Source organism: Dendrobates tinctorius, unplaced genomic scaffold, assembly GCF_039654945.1.
Source record: "Dendrobates tinctorius isolate UK_male_01 unplaced genomic scaffold, ASM3965494v1 ptg000267l, whole genome shotgun sequence".
Classification (NCBI taxonomy): Eukaryota; Metazoa; Chordata; class Amphibia; order Anura; family Dendrobatidae; genus Dendrobates; species Dendrobates tinctorius.
The window spans coordinates 1034623-1060986 of NW_027361934.1; the positions used below are offsets into that span (position 1 = coordinate 1034623).

Below are 26364 nucleotides of genomic sequence, written 5' to 3' on the forward strand. Positions count from 1 at the left end.
TTTTCAAAAAGTGGTGGAAAACCCCTTAAAGGGTTGGTGCTGGCCCTGATATCTTTCCTTCCACATCTCTCCCTATGAAATTAATGGATAGAGCTTGTAAAAACAAGCAGTTTTGCAATTTACTGCTTATTAAAATTTGCCGCCGTTTTTGAGATATTAACACTTTTCTTTTGTTTACAGATCGTTGCCTTGGAGACCGACCACCGCTGCTGTCTAGCTTGTATTAAATGCGCTGATGCTGAGCCGGGATTAGGAGGTAACAGCGCACTTCAATGATCCCGGCCAGCTTCAAACCAAGAACAATACAAAAGAGCTTGTAAGCGCCACCCATGTTCTGCTGTCTAGCAGCGGTGGTCGGTTTCTAAGGCAACGAGTTATAAACAAAAAGTGTTAATATCTCAAGAACAGCTGAAAATGTTAACATGCAGTAAATTGCAAAAGTGCTTGTATTTGCCAGCTCTATCTAATACCCATTGATGAAGATGAGAGTGAAAACCCTTATTTACAAAAATAAAGGATGGACGTTAGTATCCCTTTAAGACTTTAAAATATCCAAGGTTCATGAATTATCTCAAAGAAATAAGATCGACAGGAAGGAAAACAGATAAAATCTGCAAAACGAATGCTCCGTATTAAATGGAGGCTCCGGCAGACGAGTCCGCTGGTACGGAGATGGTTTAGGTGCTTAGATCGGGATAGTTTTACAATTAGAAAATTGAAAACTTCATGAATGAGGTTAATGAAATCAGAGCAGATCGAGAACTAAGACGATGGAAGAGATAAAAACGAGCGGCAGATTGTAAGGATTGTATGGTGCGGAGAAAGACTAGAAAGAAAAACCAAGGGTCCATACTGCGGGGGATGAGGCGGTGATACCAGGTCCTGGGAGAAGGCAAGAAGTAGAGAATAGTGATCCACTACCGAAACCACCAGCAGTCAATAAGCGGATCACGAGGAGATCCACTACTGAGACCACCAGTAATCAATACACTGAGCACAAGTAGATCCACTACTGAAACCACCAGTAATCAATAAGCTGATCACAAGGAGATCCACTAGAGACCACCAGTAATCAATAAGCTGATCATTAGTTGATCCACTACTGAAACCACCAGCAATCAATACACTGAGCACAAGTAGATCCACTACTGAAACCACCAGCAATCAATAAGCTGATCTTGGGGAGATCCACTACTGAAACAACCAGCAATCAATAAGCTGATCATGGGGAGATCCACTACTGAAACCACCAGCAATCAATACACTGAGCACAAGTAGATCCACTACTGAAACCACCAGCAATCAATAAGCTGATCTTGGGGAGATCCACTACTGAAACAACCAGCAATCAATAAGCTGATCATGGGGAGATCCACTACTGAAACCACCAGCAATCAATACACTGAGCACAAGTAGATCCACTACTGAAACCACCAGCAATCAATAAGCTGATCATGGGGAGATCCACTACTGAAACCACCAGCAATCAATAAGCTGATCATAAGGAGATCCACTACTGAAACCGCCAGCAATCAATAAGCTGATCACGAGATCCACTACTGTGCCACCAGTAATCAATACACTGAGCACAAGTAGATCCACTACTGAAACCACCAGCAACCAATAAGCTGATCACGAGGAGATCCAGTACTGAAACCACCAGCAATCAATAAGCTGATCATGAGGAGATCCACTACTGAAACCACCAGCAATCAGCTGATCCTCACAAAGGTCCACTACTGAGACCCTCAGGGAGGATCAGTGCTAAGACCCCTTAGCAATCAAAATGACATCTTGAGTGCTATGCCTGTGAGATCCACAGCATTCAATAGGCTGATCACAGGGAGATCCACTACTGAGAGCCTGACTATTAAATACACTGATTTCAGGGAGTTCTGCTGCTGAGATCCTCAGTGATCAATACGCTGATCACAAGTAGATCTACTGGTCAAACCACCATCAATTAATATGCTGATCACAAGTAGATCTACTGTTCAAACCACCATCAATCAATATGCTGATCACAAATAGATCCACTATTTAAACCACCTGCAATCAATAAGCCGATCCACTACTGAGGCCCAAAGTTGAGCTCAGGGTGTTCTGCTGAGACTATCAGCACTCGATAAGCTGCTCTCAGGGAGGATCACTGCGGAGATCTCCCCTCACAACCCCAGAAACCAAAAAGTTGATCTTAGGGTGTTCTGCTGCAAAGATCCTCACTGATCAGCAGGCTGATCTCAGGGATGTCCACTGGTGAGCTGAGACCATCAATGATCAATAAGCTGATCCTCGGCCCACCACCGAGACAATCGGCGATCAATAAGCTGTCCTACTGCTGAGACCCCTGAGAACAATCACAGGGAACTTTACTGCTGGGAACCCTGGCAATCAATCTTAATCTGCAACCTGGTAGCAAGTGTTTAATTTCCCTACAGCTCCCCCACAGGAGAAGTAAAGCATTACACATTCTATGTGGATATCAGCAGATTTTAGTCCTTCTCTAATGACTAAATTGCAACGTATAGACCACCACAGATGGTATTACCCGCAAGACAAAGGAGCACACATGACATATTGTTTTTCACACTTTGGGGGGGATAATGGCTGCCATTTGGCCATTACTTATATTTAATGGCACAGAGAGCAGCGAGCTGGAGATGTGCTGACAGGATGCATGGCCATGCTTTACAAATGACATTTCCAGCCCTCGCAGCGGCGCAGGAGACGAGCGCAGCTCCGGAATGAGATGTGGGCAATTATAAACTGGACGGGTGTGTGCCGCTCCTCAGATGATTCGTTTCCCAATCAGAAACGTGGACACTGTCCCTTTAAAAATGTGCCTTCTCCGGGGTCTCATTCTCTCTGCATCAGTAGACTTCAGTTTTTTTTTTGCATAATGAAAGTCTGAGTGGCTTTGTAAGGGGCGAGATACCAGATCTGGAGAAGAGCTGTGTAATACTAAATATCAGAGAGAGGGGGGGAGTAAAGAGAGAAAGAGACAGGGTCAGGAGATGTGAGGCTGGATGGAAGGACGCAGAAGAAGGAAGCAATGAGGGCAAGCAGAGATTGGAGCAACCGAGACTGAGCAGAGGAGAAAAAGGATCCGATCCGGAGAAAGACGGAAGATACAAAGTGTGCCGAGAACCCAGAAGATCACAGGTAGGACTTGATGGACTTGTGTCTTTTTTTCAACCTTATAAACTATGTAACAAGTGGATGAAAGACCATCTAAGGCAAGGCGAGACCCCCGAAAGCAAAGACGATCTGCTGCAGGTAGCTTGCCACATTCTGAATGTACACTTTTAGGACGGAGACTAAACCTAAAGCCTGAGCTGGAATTTAAACTTTGCCTTGTAGAAGACAACAAGAGTAGGAATCCATCCTAGAAGATCCCATCTTCTGTTATATTTACATAGAAACCCCCAAAACCTACACGAGCCCCAATCTCGTAGACCATGGGATGCACAATTTGCAAATATGTTAATACTGAGCATTGGAATTGCAACAAGGTTCAGTAGCTGATGCTTTTTTTTTTTTTCTTCCAAAAACCTGACTAGCTGGAGGGTAAAGCTGCTCATCCCAGGCAACACACATGCCAGGAGATTACAGAGAACGAAGAAGCAACCTGTTCAGCATCAGTTCCCGAACTTACTATAGGGCTATTACGGATTTACATCATGCACCAATATTTCTTGCGTCATTTGGGTTTGCACAAGGACAAGGTGGACAGAACATTTGTGCAGTGACTGAATGAAAAAGCAAGTAAGGAGCTTTCCTTCAGCAGCACAGAACCCAGCTAGGAGCCTTCCCTTCAGCACCATCTCAGGAGGAGATCGCAGAGCTATGAGCTGTCCCTTCAGCACCACCGAGCCCAGCTACCAGCTCTTTCTTCAGCACCTTGAAGCAGATAACTGAACCCAACCATGAGCTGCCCCTTCAGCATCTCAGAGTCTGGAAATGAGCTGTCCCTTCAGCACTACAGAGTCTGGAAATGAGTTATCCCTTCAGCACCATGGAGTCTAGAAATGAGCTGTCCCTTCAGCACCATGGAGTCTAGAAATGAGCTGTCCCTTCAGCACTACAGTCTGGAAATGAGCTGTCCCTTCAGCACCACGGTGTCTGGAAATGACTTGTCCCTTCAGCACCACGGAGTCTAGAAATGAACTGTCCCTTCAGCACAACGGAGTCTAGAAATGAACTGTCCCTTCAGCACCACAGAGTCTGGGAATGACTTGTCTCTTCAGCACCACGGAGTCTGGAAATGACTTGTCCCTTCAGCACCATAGTCTATGCACCCATCCCACCGGAGAAAGAATTATGTTTACAGTTGGGATCAATGTGGCATCTATTTTAGTCTGAACACTGGGAAGCTTCCAACATCCATTGCTCGGAATCCAAGGAGAAAGTCACAAAGTACAACACTCTAACTTATTACTTCCCGACAAAGGGTCATAGGACAAGTCCAAGGAGCCAACTTGAGGTTCTCAAGGTCTGTTGTAAAAAAAAAAGTTCTCCAAGTCTGGATTATACAATCTTAGATGCTTAATTCATCCAGGTTCTTCTCAAGCAAGGTGCCCAACTATCATGACCAAGAATGAGGATGTGTGACAGAGGTGTTCAGATGCTAATTACCACTGTGGGGGCCTTTGCAGCTTTTAGTCTGATGACCATAGCCGTGGGCACAGATTATTGGCTGTATTCGAGAGGGGTCTGTAAGGCAAAATCCACCAATGACAATGAAACCAGCAAGAAGAATGAAGAGGTGATGACTCACTCAGGGTTATGGAGAACCTGCTGCCTTGAAGGTATATTATCATCATAGTTGACACCTTTGAACCATTGACTCAGTGTGATTGCATTATTGTGTGGTGTGGTGAAGCTTTGGTGCTAGATCTCTGGAGGTTCTTAGAGCTTCATGGTCCCGGTGGTTCCACCACCATTGCTCAGACATAGGCTGATAGAGTACAGAGTGTGAGCTCATATGTTTGTAGAGTACGTAGTTTGCACCGGTTGCCATCGAGGTCTGTAGATCTCGAAGACCATGGCTGACTAATCTTAGGTAGGATGTAAAAGGTCAGGTTGGAATATGTAAACCATAGGGTTGCAAAAGTGTACTGCTCCTACAACTCACAAGAATCCCACTCATTTTACTGAACCTTTAAGATCCCTTAGAAGTTCTTCATCTCAATGTCCTGGAACCCTCCCGCCCATCAACTTCTAACTAGGACTGTGCTCCCCTCATTCCCCAGCGCCATCCCACCAGGCTCGGATCTCGACTATCACTTTGACAATAAAATCAGTTCTGTTTCCATGTTGATTCTATGTGGGATATTTTCTAATATTAGCTTCTGTGTGGGAGACACCTAACAGAGCATTGCTATGGAGTTCTGCTCAGCTTGAAAGGGTTAACCACTTCGCAGCCGGCGTCCAGCCCCACATGGGGAGAGCGCCATCGGTGCCACTTTTTTACCGCCCCGGATTCAATATCAAAAGCATGGACAGAAATTAAAAATATCCACGTTTGCTGCATTTTTTTTGCATGGGGCTACAACCCCTATCATCCCATATAGATGTTATATGGAAAGTTATGTAATGCACGGACTATAATTTCTGTAGCGGCTTCTGGTTAAGAATCTCTGGTTTGGGTTTTCTTGTGGCTTTTTTTTTTGCTTTTCTTTCTATTTAGGCTTAAAAATAAGAAAATTTAAAGGGCATCAATTGGGAATAAATAGTTGCCACCATGGAGGAGCTTCTAGGTTTCGAAAAAAAAATTTTTTTTCCTTGAGCCGTGGAAGGGTTAAGAAGACAATATAGCTCCTTGCGTTGCCTAAGTCACTGATTCCCCCTGTATTTAATCTTCTTTTCATTGCGAAGATTAATCAAGCTTTCTCCAATCTCTCATGTTTTGACTTCCAGATCCGTTCACCTTCCATAGGAGATAAAATGGAGCTCCGTGCAACGCCGCATATACAACACACCATTATAAACGTTTAATACCCGACCTTCTTTTCTAAGGAGGCGACGCTGCGCTTGAAGGTCACCCCTAATTTTGGAGGAGTCGAAAAGTGGCAATTTACAGGAACCCTCCTGCGGGGAGATAAAGTCACTCCAGAAGGTGGTCGCCCCCCATCCTCCCTCTATCAAATCCCTTCTGGAAAAAAAAACAATCCAAAACTAAGCAAAAAAAATCCTAATAGTAAAAAGTCCGATCTACGAGGACTGTGGCGGCCATCTTTCCCTTTAAAATGCAAGGGAGGCAAAGTAGGTGCTGATTTGGATCTGTGCACATCCGAAGGAGCTGTAAATGGCTGATTGGTGGGGGGAACATGTGTCGGGGGGCCATAACCTGTATAGGGTTATGTCATTAATACCCTTTAACCCTGACTGGACAGTTGGCTAGTAGGGCAATGCCCAGAAGGGCCAACAACAGTGACAAATGCAAGAAATCCGAGCTCTTCTTATGCACATTAGTTGCCCAAACCCATTTATTTTGGATGGTAAGCGGCCCATTACCTTTGATGCCCAAGGGGCCTAGATCAATCTTGATTCACCCCAGGTTCTAGTGGTTCAGTGAACTCAACATTTAGGACCCCAGTGTTTCAAGGGGGGGCAGTGATAACCACGGAGCTACCATGAGTATTTAATGTACAGAAGTGTAAAGTGTATCAAGCAATGATGACGCAGTGATGTAATCATGTCCATATGGTATATGATAGTCTGCCCCATCCCTAGAGTGGACGGCAGGGGTATTACAAGTCACCCTGGTACGTCATACCCTTGTTTCCAGCTCTTAGCCCACAGCATCTTGTCCTTACATGGCTACGGAGCTCCTCAGTGGCCGGATAATGTACAGGAGATGGACAGACACATGCTTCAGCGCATGATACTGTGTCAAACACACATTTAAAGACTGATAGGCTGCCAGCTGGGCACGGCCCTATGGGGGCATATACTCATAACCGCCAACCACTGACGACTTTCTACACACAGGCAGAGTAAATAGAGCCCACCGGCCCACATTGAATCCATTGCTGCATCACCAATCCCCTGAAAAATGACTTCCGTGCTGTATAAAAAAATCTATCCTATTCATATTTTTCACACTGAATTATGTCTGACCCAGAGATCAGCTGTCATCTGTGTCGATCCGTGGGCAATAATTCTACAGCACCGCCGCAGGGTTAAGTGAAGTATTACGCAATGTTCATTAAGTGCCATGAAAGTGTTGGGTCCTCCAGAGTGGAAAAATGTGTATATAATAGAACATTACATAACAGAAAATTCTATATTATTACACATATTAATAAAGGAAATTATTAATTATGCAATTCCCTAATACCATACTTACAGAGACGGTGATGTTAGTAACAGGTTGTTACAGTGTTTTATTGAAGCACCACATGTTCAATAGATTTAAAGGGGATGTATCAATATATCTAAATTGTCTAGTTTTTACTTTTATTTTATTCTTGCTGATTCCCTGAGTATTCTGTTTTTTTCCTTTTTTAAATCCGCCATATGGTTCCTGAGATATGGGCTTTTTAAATTAGTGTTAACGTTTATGGTCTTAAAGAAGGGGGCGTGGCTAATAGTAGTCTCTGAGGACACGCCCCCTTTGGTAAAGACCATAAAAATATGCAGCAACTAAAAAGAAACCATATCTTGGGAACCGTATGGCTAATTTAAAAAAGAAAAAAAACTGAATACTCAGGGGAGCGGTGGAAATAAAATATAAACAAAATCTGGACAAGCATGACCTGGTGACAGGTCTCCTTTAAACCAGAAACTAGAATGACAGTCTGCCTCTTAATGTTTCCGGAAAAAAACGGAATATTTGTCATTTGGGGCTCTCAGTTGGGTGACAACACAACGAAAACTGGATGGTGTGTTGGTTGTCCCCAAGCATTTCTGTATAAAGGGGCACTCTGCTTTGAACTCTTTGTTATTTTTTTTGTTAGAAGCCCCTCTTAGTGATAAGCTAATCATGGAGCATCCTATTGCTGGGATCTTCACCTATTAGATGTGATCTATGGGGGAACCTGGTAGAAAACGGGCAAATTCTCTACAGCGCCCCCGCAGGAGAAATGAAGTATTGCACTCTCGCCTTTGAAATCAATGAGCTCTCTGCGTAACGCAGGACTAGTCAGGTCCTCCAGAGCGAGAGGCAATCTTTAAAACCATTAGATGTTAGGGGGTCCTGATATTTGGCGACTCCGGTATGAACACAGTACAGAAAATAACAGAAAAATTGTGGATATTCATAGGAAAGTAAGACGCTTTTCCACGTACTGTAAATTGATATTTTCTTATAAAACTATTTTATTTACTGCGTTCTCTGGATTATTACTAAGCCAGAAGGTATATGGATATTGTCCGCCGCGGCTTTCAGGCGGATAAGTACATATTATCACTGAGAAATGACAAACACAATTGACGGCTGTGACACATGAATTATACGGCAGAGCGGAGCTGAAAGACCAAACAGACACAAAAAGCCTAAGATCTGGCGCAAGGTTTACTATTCTGAGATGACGCCAATTGATTTAAACCCTTAAAGGGGCCGTCCATTTCTTTTTTTTTTTTTCTCCTCCATTCATGTCCGAAGCCGAATATATCTTTCTGCCGGATGCCTGTTACTGTAGAGAAGCTTGATCGGCCAATCAGAGCTAAACTCCTCGGTCACATGTCTGGGCGGGGCCAGAACTGATGACTAATTCTTAATTCTTCCAAGGGAAGTTTGAAAGCAGCGATGGAGCAGAACGTAGAAAGTGACGAGGAAGAGCGTGAAATCCGTACGAAATCGGTGAAGACAAATATTGGCTAAGTTAAGCAAAATTTTAGGTAGATTCAAACGGTGAAATTTGGTAGCGAGTGGAAATACCCTTTAATTTATTGTAATTTTACCTTTATTCGGCCATGGGAAGCAGATCTTCAGAAAAAAAGTGGCAGAATTATGTACTATGGCTTCTATAGGTAAGGTTCACACACCTAGAAAGTGAATGTCTTCCCCTGGGGCAGATTGTCTGTGTATCCAGGGGCCCTGTACCAGACAAGGATGAAAGAGCAAAAGTAAAAAAAAAAATCACCCGATATGGAAGAGTCTACTACGGTAAACATCCGTAATAAAAAAATAAATAACCTTTCCCATCGGTACGGATAACTAGAGAGCGTTGGTTTTTCGCGATTTATGACCCCGGAGGATGTAAATTATTAGCGGATTAATCAGATATATGGAGACAATGTAAACGCGAGTCTTCACATTTGCATATCCCACCAGCTGAACTCATCTGCTACAATGATATATTGCAGGAAGGTAATAAGTTATTATTGTGTCTCCCCATTATATATGCAGGAAGCGGAGCGCTCCCTGACTTAGCGTAGAGGAGCGGACGCCGTGGATGTGAGATATACAAGCAAAAGTGTTACATATAGCAAATATAGTAACATCAATGAGTAATATTAGCAATATGGTCACTGTATAGCGCTAGGTTTTATTTGCTGGTGTATTACAAAACTGGGGTGTTAACACAGGATTCACCATTCACAACAGGTGATATCGCAGCTCACCTCCTCCTCCTCCTGTACAATGACTGATAACATCTCTATGTTCACTATATAACATAGGATCCACCGTTCACAATAGGTGATGTCACAGCTCACCTTCTCCCCTTCCTATACAATAACTGTTAGCACCTCTATATAAAGTAAAACCCACAGGATTCACCATAGATGATGTCACAGCTCACTTCCTCCCTCTCCTGTACAATGACTGGTAACACCTCTATATACAGTAGATATAACACAACATACCCCGTAAGAGATGTCACAGCTCACCTCCTCCTCCTGTACCATGGCTGATAACACCTCCATATACCGTAGATAACACAGGATCCACCAGTAACAATATATGAAGTCACAGCTCTCCTCCTCCTCCTCCTGTACAATGACTGTTAACATCTTTGTGCACACTATACAATACAAGATCCACCATTCACAATAAGCGATGTCACAGCTCACCTCCTCCTCCCTTCAAAGTTACTTTTGCACCCGCTCATTAGATGTTTCAATACAAAAGATAGAGTCAGAGTTAAAGCCCCTGAGAGGCGTGTGAAAACGACAAGATTTCTATTTATCATTTTTAGATCGGCTCATGATATGGAAAAAAATGCTGAATTAAAACATAGAAATAAATTTTAACACAAACATCCGATAAAAAGAATAGGTCATTTTCTGATCACACAGAGGATGTACTAACCCCATTAATGAATAGATTGACCTAATACTTATCACAGCTGACATTTTGCTACAGTGTGAGCTAAACAGCCCAGGGAAAGGTTTCACGTCCACTGAAATCAGCATGTATAGTGGTAGAATGGTCGCACATGATCATACAGGGGACGTCGGACCCCCATTCTTGTGATTGGTAGGGTTTCTGGTGGTCGGACCCCCGGGTATGTGATAAATTTGCTTTATTTTTGAGCAGCTCATACCCAGAATATGATGGAGTCCCTATATTTGGGGCGGGTGTCTCCTGGAATATTGGGTATTTCATGGCTCCGTTCTTGACGTGTCGGCTGGTTCCTGTGTGCAGAAAAGCAGGACAAATCTGCCGCTGCGAGGTCCAATCTCTGTCTTGACAGCTGGGTTATTACACTGCACTAATCCCAGCGAAGTCTCATTTCATCTGCAGAGTCGTGGAGATTAATACAAATCTTGTTTGAGGTGTATTTGTTGCTGCGTTGCAGTTTATATTATCATACAGACTGGTTCTGGGTTGGGATGGTGCACCCCGCACACCATGTGTCATGGTGGAGGTGTGCTGACAGATCTGGAGGTAATAGGTGAAGTGCAGACAGTGAGCAGCTTCTGTTCTCACTTCTTATGCAAATCACCTGTTAATCTCCATGAGAAGCCGTCACCGCAAAGCACACGGGAGAGCGGGTTCAGAGCCGCCTGCCATAATCCAGGCACAAGGCGGATACACAACACACCTAAGGGAAAAATCACCTACTGCTTACATCAAGGGTTTTTCTAATTAAATGTATTTTGTTTTAATGATAGAGCTTTATTTAATTTTCCATATCACTATAAAAAATAAGAAAATCAGAAATTTGGCAATTTTCACACTGACCACTAGACTCAAACTTTGCGTTCTTTAGTGATGATTTATCAGCTGTCTCATTATCATCACAGACAAGATACCAATGTCAGATGTCTCTATATACAGCAGATAACACAGGATCCACCGTTCACAAGAGGTGATCTCACAGCTCACCTCCTCCCCCTCCTGTACAATGACTGGTAACACCTCTATATACAGTAGATAACACAGGATCCACCATTCACACCACACCTACTACCCCTTCCTTAATTAGAATATGATGGGTTTATGAAACGCACTTTATAGGGAAACTAATGAAAGCTGGAACTTTTATCATAATTTTTTTTATCAGGGAGTCCCCTACATGCAGAGCAGACCCTGCACCTATTTTTCTGAAGTTGTTCCTTTAAAAGGAAAGAATCATCAGAAAATAAAGTGTAAATCAAGTTAAAGACATTTCTATTTAACAATTTTTCTTTCTTGCATACCACCATATATTGAATAATTATGTAATTCATTCTGCTCACTGCATATAGAATTATACAGCCACCCCAAGAAGGAGCTCACTGCATACAGATCTATACAGCCACCACTAGAGGGAGCTCACTGCATACAGATAGCCACTACTAGAGGGAGTTCACTGCATATAAATAAAATAAATAAATAAATCTTTATTTTTAGTTATAATTATTGAATAATTATGTAATTCATTCTGCTCACTGCATATAGAATTATACAGCCACCACTAGAGGGAGCTCACTACATACAGATTTATACAGCCACCACTAGAGGGAGCTCACTGCATATAAAATTATACAGCCACCACTAGAGGGAGCTCACTGCATACAGATTTATACATCCACTTCTAGAGGGAGCTCACTGCATACAAGTTAATACAGCAAACACTAGGGGGCGCTCACTGCATACAGATTTATACAGCCACCTCTAGGGGGCGCTCACTGCATTCAGATTTATACAGCTAAATGACCGAAGGCAACTCATTGTCTTTGAGATAGTTATTATTTTGGAAGAGGGGCGGAGGAGGTTGTATGAAGCATAGGCAGCAGGTCCAATTGTAGGAGCCTCCTACTACCCCCTGAAGGGTATAGCACAATAGAACTGTCGGAACTCAGCTGGTTTTGCTGCGTCTCTGCAGGACAAAATGTGATTTTCTTTTTTATGCTCAACACTAGAATTGTCTTCTGCATTTTTAATCAAAGACATGTCATGTTCTCCTGACTTAAGAGGGAAATTAAAAGAGAATGGGATGAACCCTGAGCATTCACTATGCGTGGGGGGGGGGGTGAATATAAAATTTGGTAGATCAAAATTCTTGAAAACACACATCAAATATATCACAGCCTGAGGGGAGAGAGGAGTAGCCGCTGAGTATGTTATTACCGTGCAGAGTGGTGCTGCGGGCGCGGTAATATGGGGACGATGCAAAGGAGCAGAATCTCTATAATACACACAGTGATGTCACTATACAGGGATAATACACACAGTGATGTCACTATACAGGGATAATACACACAGTGATGTCACTATACAGGGATAATACACACAGTGATGTCACAGTACAGGGATAATGCACACAGTGATGTCACAGAACAGGGATAATACACACAGTGATGTCACAGTACAGGGATAATACACACAGTGATGTCACAGTACAGGAACAATACACACAGTGATGTTACAGTACAGGGATAATACACACAATGATGTCACAGTACAGGGATAATACACAGTGATGTCACAGTACAGGGATAATACACACAGTGATGTCACAGTACAAGGATAATACACACAGTGATGTCACAGTACAGGGATAATACACACAGTGATGTCACAGTACAGGGATAATGCACACAGTGATGTCACAGTACAGGGATAATACACACAGTGATGTCACAGTACAGGGATAATACACACAGTGATGTCACAGTACAGGGATAATGCACACAGTGACGTCACAGAACAGGGATAATACACACAGTGATGTCACAGTACAGGGATAATACACACAGTGCTGTCACAGTACAGGGAAAATACACACAGCGATGTCACAGTACAAAGATAATACACACAGCGATGTCACAGTACAGGGATAATACACACAGCGATGTCACAGTACAGGGATATTACACACAACGATGTTACAGTACAAGGATAATACACACAGTGATGTCACTATACAGAGAGAATACACACAGTGATGTCACATCACAGTACAGGGATAATACACACAGTGATGTTACAGTACAGGGATAATACACACAATGATGTCACAGTACAGGGATATTACACACAGTGATGTCACAGTATAGGGATTATGCACACAGTGATGTCACAGTACAGGGATAACACACACAGTGATGTCACAGTACAGGGATAATACACACAGTGATGTCACAGTACAGGGAAAATACACACAGTGATGTCACAGTACAGGGATAACACACACAGTGATGTCAAAGTACAGGGATAATACACACAGTGATGTCACAGTACAGGGAAAATACACACAGTGATGTCACAGTACAGGGAGAGTACACACAGATGTCACAGTACAGGGAGAGTACACACACAGCGATGTCACAGTACAGGGATAATACACACAATGATGTCACATTGCAGGGATAATACACACAGTGATGTCACAGTGCAGGGAGGGTTAATACACACAGCGGTGTCACAGTACAGGGATAATCCACCCAATGATGTCACAGTACAGGGATAATACACCCAATGATGTCACAGTACAGGGATAATACACACAATGATTTCACCACTGTAGAGGGATAATACACACAGTGAGGTCACAGTACGGGGATAATACACACAGTATTGTCACAGTACGGGGATAATACACACAGTATTCTCACAGTACGGGGATAAAACACAGTGATGTCACAGTACAGGGATAGTACACACAGTGATGTCACAGTTCGGGGATAATACACACAGTGGTGTCACAGTACAGGGCTAATACACACAGTGATGTCACAGTACAGGGATAATACACACAGTGATGTCACAGTACAGGGATAATACACACAGTGATGTCACAGTACAGGGATAATACACACAGTGATGTCACAGTACAGGGATAGTACACACAGTGATGTCACAGTACAGGGATAGTACACACAGTGATGTCACAGTACAGGGATAATACACACAGTGATGTCACAGTTCGGGGATAATACACACAGTGATGTCACAGTACAGGGATAATACACACAGTGATGTCACAGTACAGGGATAATACACACAGTGATGTCATAGAACAGGGATAATACACAGTGATGTCATAGTACAGGGATAATACACACAGGGATGTCACAGTACAGGGATAATGTACACAGTGAGGTCAGAGTAGAGGGATAATACACACAGTGATGTCACAGTAGAGGGATAATACACACAGTGATGTCACAGTACAGGGATAATACTCACAGTGATGTCTCAGTACAGGGATAATACACACAGTGATGTCACAGTACAGGGATAATACACACAGTGATGTCTCAGTACAGGGATAATACACACAGTGATGTCACAGTATAGGGATAATACACACAGTGATGTCACAGTATAGGGATAATACACACAGTGATGTCACAGTACAGGGATAATACACACAGTGATGTCTCAGTACAGGGATAATACACACAGTGATGTCACAGTATAGGGATAATACACACAGTGATGTCACAGTACAGGGATAATACACACAGTGATGTCACAGTATAGGGATAATACACACAGTGATGTCACAGTACAGGGATAATACACACAGTGATGTCACAGTACAGGGATAATGCACACAGTGATGTCACAGTACAGGGATAATGCACACAGTGATGTCACAGTATAGGGATAATACACACAGTGAAGTCACAGTACAGGGATAATGTACACAGTGATGTCAGAGTAGAGGGATAATACACACAGTGATGTCACAGTAGAGGGATAATACACACAGTGATGTCACAGTACAGGGATAATACTTACAGTGATGTCTCAGTACAGGGATAATACACACAGTGATGTCACAGTACAGGGATAATACACACAGTGATGTCTCAGTACAGGGATAATGCACACAGTGATGTCACAGTATAGGGATAATACACACAGTGATGTCACAGTACAGGGATAATACACACAGTGATGTCACAGTACAGGTATAATACACACAGTGATGTCACAGTACAGGGATAATATACACAGTGATGTCACAGTACAGGGATAATACACACAGTGATGTCTCAGTACAGGGATAATACACACAGTGATGTCACAGTACAGGGATAATACACACAGTGATGTCTCAGTACAGGGATAATACACACAGTGATGTCACAGTACAGGGATAATACACACATTGATGTCACAGTATAGTGATAATACACACAGTGATGTCACAGTACAGGGATAATACACACAGTGATGTCACAGTATAGGGATAATACACACAGTGATGTCACAGTACAGGGATAATACACACAGTGATGTCTCAGTACAGGGATAATACACACAGTGATGTCACAGTATAGGGATAATACACACAGTGATGTCACAGTACAGGGATAATACACACAGTGATGTCACAGTACAGGGATAATACACACAGTGATGTCACAGTACAGGGATAATACACACAGTGATGTCACAGTACAGGGATAATACACACAGTGATGTCACAGTACAGGGATAATACACACAGTGATGTCACAGTACAGGGATAATACACACAGTGATGTCACAGTACAGGGATAATACACACAGTGATGTCACAGTACAGGGATAATACACACAGTGATGTCACAGTACAGGGATAATACACACAGTGATGTCACAGTACAGGGATAATGCACACTGAGACCATTTGGCACTAGGTTACATTGCCTCTTCAGTCTTCCTCTCTTCTCCTTCTCTCAGGCAGCAGGAAGCATAACAAGATAACAGAACACATCATAGGGAGCCTGAGGAGATTGAACCTCCAAGATGTGAGGAATGAGAATAATTTAACGTTATGAAATGTATGAGTCCTGAAAGGAAGGCGCAGGGAGACAAGGTGTAACTAACCAGGAATGGCTTGTATGGAGACTGACGAGGCCTCGCACCACCAACACGTCATACATGACGTATCCTATGTCACTGTTATGTTAGTGTCAGGGCTGCTACAACCTGCTATGGGCATTGGCCCTTTACGTTACATTATGGGCCGAGTCCACACCTTGCATAAAATGCCTACAGTTTCCACACACAAATACCGGCTGATGGCTAATTGTGACATAACATTTCTTTGCAGGAGTGATGTGACTTTAGTCTATTAGGATGATGTCTTGGAGTCATAGCCGACAGCAGGAGCCGCCAAATGACTGCACACTGTAATGACAGTGGAAAATGACAGCGGCGTATCTGCTCTCTGAATAGGACTCATTACACAGATTATTTTCTGGTGCATTCCTTGTACTTTTATATCAACGTATTGTTAGTTCTGCTCTTTCTACCTGCCAAGTCACCTTCTGCTCACCATCATTGGTCATATCCACAGAACAGGTGTAAGGCACAGGAGAGGCGGCAGGCTGTGCCTTGTGCAGCCACATGCGTGCAACAGTGCAAACTCCGGCCCACGGAATTGGGGAGAAGGATGATAATCAGGACTGCGGGACACAATGATCACCAACTCGTCTGTACCTTTTCTGAACATTTACGCAAATTTACCTACGTTGCCTATTGTTTTGTGCTTCTCAGGGGGCAGGGTAAGACGTCATCTAGGGATGATCCGTACGTGAGCCGAGATGTTCCATGTCGTCGCTCGGCCAGGACAATCCTTTCATATTGTTCTACATACAGTATCTCTATAATTCATGGACCACCTTACAAATATAGGCCACGGCTGAGGAAGCCACCCCATACATGGGTCCTACAAGTGCGAAGTCATGTAATGACCTGATAACGCAGCCCATCAAACCCCAGTACAACCACGTTCCCCAGTCATACTGCTCATTAAAGGTGCCGAGCCGGGCAGACAGCCAGAGCGCTCCTGTAAATAATTAAAAAAAAACAGATCTAATTGGTTTCGTTAAACTCCGACCATATGTTGAAGTGAAGATGAGCGAGGACGAGCTCAGCTCTGGCAGGAAAAGGCTTGATGATATGTGAGATACTTTTATGTCTGATCAAAAGATACAGAAAGTTGGAAAAGTTGTAAACGATCAAGTGTTCAAGCTGTAAAGTCCGTAGCGAAAGGGCATCAGGATCGGACTGTAAGTCGGAGACAATTAATCTGACGAGACAAGAAAACTTCTGGATTTAGCAGATCTAGGTTATATTAGAGACAGTGAGTTCAAATAAACACAGATACAGCAAGCAGCCGTACATCACCAAGCGAGGAGCGTATAAGTGTAGAGGAGAGAAGGAGGTCTTGGGAGGAACGGAGATTACGTGAGGGAAGGTATCGGGAGACTAGTTCAGAGACATATGGGGGAGACAGGTTATAGATGGCCTTGTAGGTCAGAATTAGTAATTTGTACTAGATACGCTGAGGGAATGGGAGCCAGTGAAGAGATTTGCAGAGGGGAGAAGCGGAGGAGTAGCGAGGAGAGAGATGAATTAGTCGGGCAGCAGAGTTAAGGATGGACTGGAGAGGTGCGAGGGTGTTAGCAGGGAGGCCACAGAAAAGGATGTTGCAGTAGTCAAGGTGGGAGATGATGAGGGCATGTACAAGCATTTTAGTAGATTGAGGGTTGAGGAAAGGACGGATTCTGGAGATATTTTTGAGCTGGAGGCGACAGGAGGTGGAGAGAGCTTGGATGTGCGGTTTGAAGGACAGGACAGAGTCAAAGGTTACTCCGAGGCAGCGGACTTCTGGTACTGGGGAAAGCGTCATTAATTGCGATAGATAGGTCATGTAAGGAAGATCTGTGAGATAGAGGAAAGATGATGAGCTCAGATTTGTCCACATTGAGCTTGAGGAAGCGACAGGAGAAGAAGGAGGATATGGCTGATAGACACTCCGGGATTCTGGACAGCAGAGAGTTGACATCTGGGCCAGAGAGGTAGATCTGAGTGTCATCAGCATAAAGGTGGTACTGGAATCCGTGGGACTTTATGAGTCCTTTTATTATATATGTGTGTGTTTTAACAAATATTTCCTTTGATAATTTTGTGTAAATGACAGAGAATTTCTCTATGAAAAGCTTATGTTAAAATTGCAGTGCATTCGGATGTAAATCGGATGCTAGGTGTGTAAAATCGGATAGTACTGGCATGACACTCGCATTTCACTCCTGCGACCCTCGGCAGGGAGACTCGGACCAATTTTTCATACGTTTAGTGTGACTGCGGCCTATTAGGCCGGTTTCACATTAGCGCTTTTTAAGCGCACGCACGGCCGGGGGTAGCTCCGCCCCCGAGCCGGCTCTCTGCCCGGCGTGCCCGCCCCTTGCTTGTAGCGCCGCCTCCTAGCGGACAGCGGCGCCTGCGATCGGCGCACCCTATCTTTAGCATAGGGTGCGCAGATCGTGCGCTAGTTGCGCTTTGACCTGCGCTGCGCACTTTTGACGGTGCGCCGTGCGCGCCAAAATCGAACTTTTCGGATTTTGGCGCGCACGGCGCACCGTCAAAAGTGCGCAGCGCAGGTCAAAGCGCAACTAGCGCACGGCCTGCGCACGATCTGCGCACCCTATGCTAAAGATAGGGTGCGCCGATCGCAGGCGCCGCTGTCCGCTAGGAGGCGGCGCTACAAGCAAGGGGCGGGCACGCCGGGCAGAGAGCCGGCTCGGGGGCGGAGCTACCCCCGGCCGTGCGTGCGCTTAAAAAGCGCTAATGTGAAACCGGCCTTAGTCATCCTCGACTTATATGCTTGTTGTCATATTGGTCAGTAAATCCACTCTGAACCTGCGAGAAAAGCTTCTGGGTCTGGTGCCCCATGACAACACTTCTTGTACCTGTACACTGGCAGCTCAGTGTTATCATAAACCTGATAGGAATCAATTAGAATCCAACAGATAGATTTGAAAGAGATAGAATCATAGAATCATAGAATCGTAGCGTTGGAAGGGACCTCCTGGGCCATCTGGTCCAACCCCCTGCTCAAAGCAGGATTCGCTAAATCATCCCAGTCGGATGTCTGTCCAGCCTCTGTATGAAGACTTCCATTGAAGGAGAACTCACCACTTCTCGTGGCAGCCTGTTCCACTCATTGATCACTCTAACTGTCAAAAAGTTTTTTCTAATATCTAATCTGTGTCTCCTCCCATTCAGTTTCATCCCATTGCTTCTAGTCTTTCCTTGTGCAAATGAGAATAAAGTTGATCCTTCTACAATGTGACAGCCCTTTAGATATTTGTAGACAGCTATTAAGTCTCCTCTCAGTCTTCTCTTTTGCAAACTAAACATTCCCAAATCCTGCAACCTTTCCTCATAAGACAGGGTTTGCAGACCGGTCACCATTCTGGTCGCTCTTTTCTGAACTTGCTCCAGTTTGTTGATGTCTTTTTTAAAATGTGGTGCCCAAAACTGGACACAATATTCCAGATGAGGTCTGACCAAAGAGGAGTAGAGGGAAATAATGACTTCACGTGATCTAGACTGTATGCTTCTGTTAATACATCCTAGAATTGCATTTGCCTTTTTTGCTGCTGCATCACACTGTTGACTCATATTCAGTCTGTGATCTATTAGTATACCCAAGTCTTTTTCACATGTGCTGTCACTTAGCCCTATTCCTCCCATTCTGTATATGCTTTTTTCATTTTTATTGCCCAGATGTAGTACTTTGCATTTCTCCGAGAGATGCAAGATGAGGGAAAGAGAAACAAAAGCTAAGGAGATGTAGAGAAAAGAAGAAATAGAGAGTGAGGGATGGAGAGAGAAATAGAGGAGAAAAGTGGAAAGAGAAGAGAGCAAGGAAAAGAGGAGAGGGAGAGAGAAATAGAGAAAAGAATGGTGATATAGGGAGAAAGAGAGAGTGAAAGTAAGAAAGCAAGAGAGAGAAAAAAGAGCGGAGGAAGAGAGAGAGTGAAAAAGAGAGAGAGAAAAAAAAGGGCAATATAGATAGAAAGAGGAAAGAGAGGAGGGAGAGCAAAAGAGAGGAGAACAAGAAAGAGTTGAGGAAAAGTGAACTAGAGAAGAAAACAAGAAAAAGAAAAAAGAAAGAGGACAGAAAAAGAAAAGGGTAAGTGAGGAGAGAGAAAGCTAGGAGGAAAAGAGGGGAGAGAAAGAAGAGAGATGGAGAGAAAGAGGGAGAGAAAGTGAAGAGGGAGCAACAGAGGAAGGAGGAAGAGAGGAGGGTGAGAGAGAGAGAGAAAAGAGAGGAGAGAAAGGGAGTAGGAAAAGAGGGGAGAAAGAAGAGATAAAAAGAAAGAGGGAAAGAAAGAGAGCAATAAATAGAAGGTAAGCAAAACAGAACAAAAGAGATGTAAAAAAAAAAAAAAACTTGTATTATTTTGGAATATTCCTTTTCATCCCTTGTGGCCGCTTGTAAGGCCGTCATGCTGCAGGTATTGTGGGGTCACTGATCTCCGATGAGGTCGGCCACAAACTGTTTTCTAAGTGTGAGATTTTCATGTCAGCAGCTAAAACTTTAGAAAATGAATATCTGATAAATCTGTAAAAAAAAAAATCATCCTGACTGGCGGATGCTATATAAAGGAGGCGGTCAGGGCATACTGGGAGTTGTAGCTGCTCAATCCCTTTCTATAAGGACACTATAAAGAGGTTTCTGCTCATTAGCATTGACCATAATGACATGATCGGTGGTGGCCTGACTCCCACTACTCCTGTGAATGAAGAAGTCAACAGTGCCTTCATTATAGCGCCATACATATGGCTGTGGCTATGCCTGGTACTGCAGCTCACTCCCACACAGCTGTTTTTATGATTTTCCTCACTAAAAAGGATTATTTTCCTTACAGATATTGAAGATATTTGTTTGGAAGCAAATGGTTAGTGCGTAAAAGGAGATATTAGGAAATTGCAGTCAGCTTCTTTAATCTCTGCCACCCATAAAGCAATCCTCTAAACACGTGCCGACGTGGCGGACTAATACCCCCATTAGCTGAGTGCACATATCAGTGCGCAGCAGACAGGTTTTAGGAAATTGGTTTATTGGAAAGTAAAGAAGAGATTGAGTTGATCTTATTACTGACTGCTGTTAATTTCTGTGTACACCAGGGAGCGAGACGGGAAGCTGCGGAGCGCGTGAGCCGCTCAATGCCAGGAATGGATCATATTTATTAGGACAGCTACGTGGGTGCGAGGTAACCCCCCCTCCCCTGAATATCAGGATGAGTCTTGGCTATGTCACATGAAAACTTTATTTCTCATGTAATATTAGACAAAGATAACACAAGTAACACAAAATGCAGTTTGTGAATGAAGATCTTTATTATTAAGGGAAAAAGAAATCCAAACCTACAGGGCCCTGTGTGGCAAATTGATTGCCCCCTAAACCTAATAACTGGTTGGGCCGGCCTTAGCAGCAACAACTGCCATCAAGTGTCTGCGATTACTGGCAATGAGCTTGTACACCGCTCTGGAGGAATTTTCACCACTCATCCTTATAGAGTTGTAATTCAGCCACATCGGAGGGTTTCTGAGCATGAACCGTCTTTTTAAAGTCACAGCATCTCAATCGCATTAAGGTCAGCTCTTTGACTAGGCCAGTCCAAAGTCTTTAGGTTTTTTTAAAGCCATTCAGAGGTGGACTTGCAGCTGTGTTTTGGATCATTGTCCTGCTGCATAACCCAAGTACCCTTCAGCTTAAGGTCAGGAACAGATGGCTGCAAATTCTGCTTCAGGATTTCTTGGTAGACAACAGAATTCATAGTTCCATTTACCACAGTAAGTCCTCCAGGTCCTGAAGTAGCAAAACAGCCCCAGACCATCACAATACCACCACCATATTTTACTGTTGGTATGATGTTCCTTTTCTGAAATGCTGTATTTCTTCTACAACTGATGTAATGGGACATACACCTTCCAAAACGTTCAACTTTTGTCTCATCAGTCCACAGAGTATTCTCCCAAAAGTCTTGGGGATCATCAAGATGTTTTCTGACAAAACTGAGACAAGCCTTTAAGGTCAGTCTCTTTCTTATGGTGGAGTCATGAACACTGACGTTGTTGTGGGGTCTTTTGTGACCTCTTGGATGAGTTGCTGCGCTCCTAGGGTAATTTTGGTCGGCTGACCACTCCTGGGAAAGTCACCACTGTTCCATGTTCTCTCCATTTGTGGAATGGCTCTCTCTGAGGTTCACTGGAGTCCCAAAGCTTTAGAAATGGCTTTATAACCTTTTTAAGACTGATAGCTCTCAATTACTTTGCTCCTCCTTTGTTCCAGAATTCCTGTGAATCGCGGCATGATGTCTAGCTTTTGAGTATCATTTGCTCTACTTCACTTTGTCAGGCAGGTCCTATTTAAGTGATTTCTTGATTGAGAACAGGTGTGGCAGTAATCAGGCCTGTGTGTGGCTAGAGAATGTGAACTCAGCTTTCCAAAGATGTGATAAACCACAGTTAAGTTATGTATTAAGGGGGGGCAATTATTTTTTCACACAGGGTCCTGTAGGTTTGGTTTTCTTTTTTCCTTACTAATAAATACCTTCATTTATAAACTGCACTTTGTGTTACTTGTGTTATCTTTGTCTAATATTTACATTTGTTTGGTGATCTGAAACATATAAGTGTGACAAACATGCAAAAGTATAGGAAATCAGGAAGGGGGCAAATACTTTTTCACACAACTACTAGAAATAGGCCCGATGCTATCGCATCAGGAGTGCGGTGTTCCCCATGCAGGCACAGTAACAGCGTTGCGGCCACAAACTGCGCCTGCGAAAGTGACATACACGTCACCGCTATTCCCGCGCATGCGTAGTAACGACGCGGCTGTTACTGCGCCTGCATGGGAATAGCGGTGATGTGTATGTCACTTGCGCAGGCGCAGTTCGTGGCCTTGCAGCCATGAACTGCGCCTTCTCAACTGACTGCCGTGGTGCCATATGGGATTCGGGGACAGCTGTCAACGTGGAGATTATATATATATATCAGGCAAAAATGGAAGCACTCTAGGCAAGGGATAATGAAAAAAAGTCCCGATCCATTAATACATTTGTGGCTTTTTTTGTGCTAGTTTTTGGTGTTTTTCATTTGCGCCATATTTTACGTGTTCGCCATTGTGGGGGCGAACACATTTGATCTAAAAGAAAAAAAAAAGAGCCAAAAAAGGTACAAGACATTGAGCATTTTTCATCTTATTCAAAATTCACAAAGTGCTTGCACAATCTTTAAAAATTTGGCTTAGAAACAAACATCATACAACAGTATTGAGCAGTGTAGCTGAGAATCCAGCTCTTGTTCTAAAGCTCAGCAGAATCTTTCTGCCTGCTTTCTCACACTGTTCCCGGCATCTCCACACCCTCCCCTTTCCAACTTGTTTGGAAAATGATGCAGTTTAACAGGGTTTTTTTTTTTTTTTTTTAGCATTGATGAAGATGATGAATTAACGAGACAGGGGAAGAAGTGGCTCATATGTGGAGAAAGAAGCTGATTTTTCTAATAAGATATATTGCAAAGTTTCTCATATTTGCTTGTACTATTGATTTATGCAAAGTTTGTTGAACGTTCTGTTCCCTTTTAAGAAGGAATTGCTTTTTGGTCTGTGCTCCTTCATATATTTCAGTTTAGGACAATATTTGCTAAATATTTCCCCTTTTATCTGACATCAAAGGCTTTTAAGCTCCTGATCGCATGTTCTGCTCATAGAAGCATATTATTATGGGTGATAAGTGTGCCAGTCATGCCAGCGTGTGACCTACGAGAGCGTTACACCGGGCACCCAGAGGCGGCCATCACCAGACCTGACAGCACGACTCCTTCTAACTCTGCATCTCCCTTTTTTTTTGTTTCCCCCCCTCTGCGCCTCCATCACTGTCGGGCTGCTTGTTTTCCAGTGTTGCATTTTTTCTGCCATATTAACCTCGGCCTAGTTCTGCCTGATCGCTGCCGAGCTGCCCGAGCTCACCGGTGACGTGAAATATTACTATCAGCATGAAATACAACAGATTCTCTGTACAGAAAAATAAAGTAAAGTTCTATATTATCTATCTATCTATTATCTATCATCTATCATTTATCTATTATCTATCTATCTTCTATCTACTGTATTATCTATATCTATTATCTATCTATTATCTATCTATCTATCTATCCTCTATCTATCTTTCTATTATCTATCTGTTATCTATCTATCTATCTGTCTATTATTATTCATCATCTATCTATTATCTATCATCTATCTATCTATCTATCTATTATCTATCATCTATCTATCTATTATCTATCTATCTATCTAGCTATCATTTATCTATTATCTATCTTCTATCTACTGTATTATCTATTATCTATATCTATTATCTATCTGTTATCTATCTATCTATTATCTATCATCTATCTATCATTTATCTATTATCTATATCTATTATCTATCTATCTACAGTGGGGAAAATAAGTATTTGATCCTTTGCTGATTTTGTAAGTTTGCCCACTGCCCCTTATTTATGCAAATAAATTTATATAATTTATACAATGTGATTTTCTGGATTTTATTTTTGATATTCTATCTCTCAATGTTAAAATGAACCTCCCCTTAAAATTATAGACTGTTCATGTCTTTGTCAGTGGGCAAAAAGCAAAATCAGCAAGGGATCAAATACTTATTTCCCCCCACTGTATCTATCTATCTATCATAAAATATATACATAATAAATAAAATAAAATATATAAATAATAAAATATATACACAAAAAATGGTTACATAATACAATATATACATAATAAACAAATTAAAATCTAAAATAAATACATTATATGGTATATTGGTTTGTAGGTCACATCCGACTTTGAACATCTGAACGGTCCGCACACACGGGTCTGTTCACACATTGCGTTTTCACTACGTTAATGCACTTACTCGTTGCTTTCTATAGTTTTAAAAAAGCTGCAAAAAAAATAAAATAAAAGTGACATGCTGCAGATTTAAAAAAATGCAGCCGTTTTGCAAAAAAAAAAATCCAAGCGTGTGCATGAGGTTTTGGAAATGTCATAGCTATTGCTGTTACTGTAAAAAGCAGCTTGTTATCTACAGGACATAGAAAAACGCAGCAAACAAAGCGCTGTAAAAACGCAAGGTGTGAATACAGCCCAACTCTGCGGTGGTGTTTTATAATGTCATGGCAGAGTGTTATGATTGGTGGCAGCGGTGATGGTCAATCACCCGTTCGATGACGCAGAGGAGACGTTCCGTGTGCACATGTCTGAGCCCCAGAGAACAAGCAATGGATCCGCTATAAAGACGGTGCGGCCTGCCAAAAACAGACACCGTGACGCCGATGTGAACAGGGAGGAGTCCCCCCCCCCTCCGCGATCAGATCTGTTCTGTAATTTGAAGTTAGGAAAGTGGACTTTCCCTTTTAGGAAACATTTGTATTCCGCATAAATTAATTCTGCGTCAGATTTTCCAGTTTTCCAAGCGCTCGGCATCCTGCTGTTCCTCTGTTATTCCTTCTGGAAAAAAGGAACACGTGAACAATTTACGCTACTTTTCTACTAGTCAACGGCATGTGTCGGCACGGATCGAATTGTGGTAGTGTATGCGGGGACACAAAGCATTACTGCGGGGGATGGAATAATGGCGGTTTTCAATGCTTTCATGAATTTCCAGGAGGAACTACAGAGGAGTAACGCGATTGGAAGGCTGGGAAAACATGGAATACAAGTATTTATTAAAATGGACACTCCTATGTCTGACATAGAAATGAGATTCCATACATGGCCAGAGCAGTCCGTGAAGGGGGCTGGCTGATTGGTTCATTTCAATAACTAATTCCCCTTCTCAGTCTATTAATCATCTGTGACAAAGAAAGGGTCTGGGCTTGGCTATTGAAATCAGCCGCCAGCCAGCCCCCTTCTCTGTCTATGAACCAGTGGCATTGAATAAGGGGGTTGGCTTAGCTCTTCAGTAGCGATGAAGAAGGGGTCTGGCTTAGCTATTGATATGCGCAATTAGCCAGCCACCATCTGCTTCCACAAACTAATGGTATCGAAGAGGAGGTTGGCTTAGCTATTGAAATAAGCCCCCTTTTCTGTCCATGAATCAGCAGTGATGAAGAAGGGGGCTGGCTTGGCTATTGAAATAAAGTGAGAAATGAAACAACCATATCTACGATCGCAGCGTAAAT

The 26364-nt window shown here is 43.0% G+C and overlaps 1 protein-coding gene across 2 annotated transcripts in view; it reads left to right on the forward strand.

Moving 5' to 3' along the window:
- Positions 1-2866: 2866 nt before the first annotated feature.
- Positions 2867-26364, forward strand: part of CACNG3 (calcium voltage-gated channel auxiliary subunit gamma 3) — a 57546-nt gene continuing 34048 nt past the window's right edge. Inside the window, exons 1-2 of one of the 2 annotated variants that reach the window (XM_073559286.1) lie at positions 2867-3162; positions 3561-4808. In XM_073559286.1, coding sequence (XP_073415387.1) covers positions 4598-4808 — 211 coding nt within the window. In that variant the 5' untranslated portion in view covers positions 2867-3162; positions 3561-4597. The remainder of the gene's footprint in view (positions 3163-3560; positions 4809-26364) is intronic. The other variant, XM_073559287.1, reaches the window with a different exon arrangement.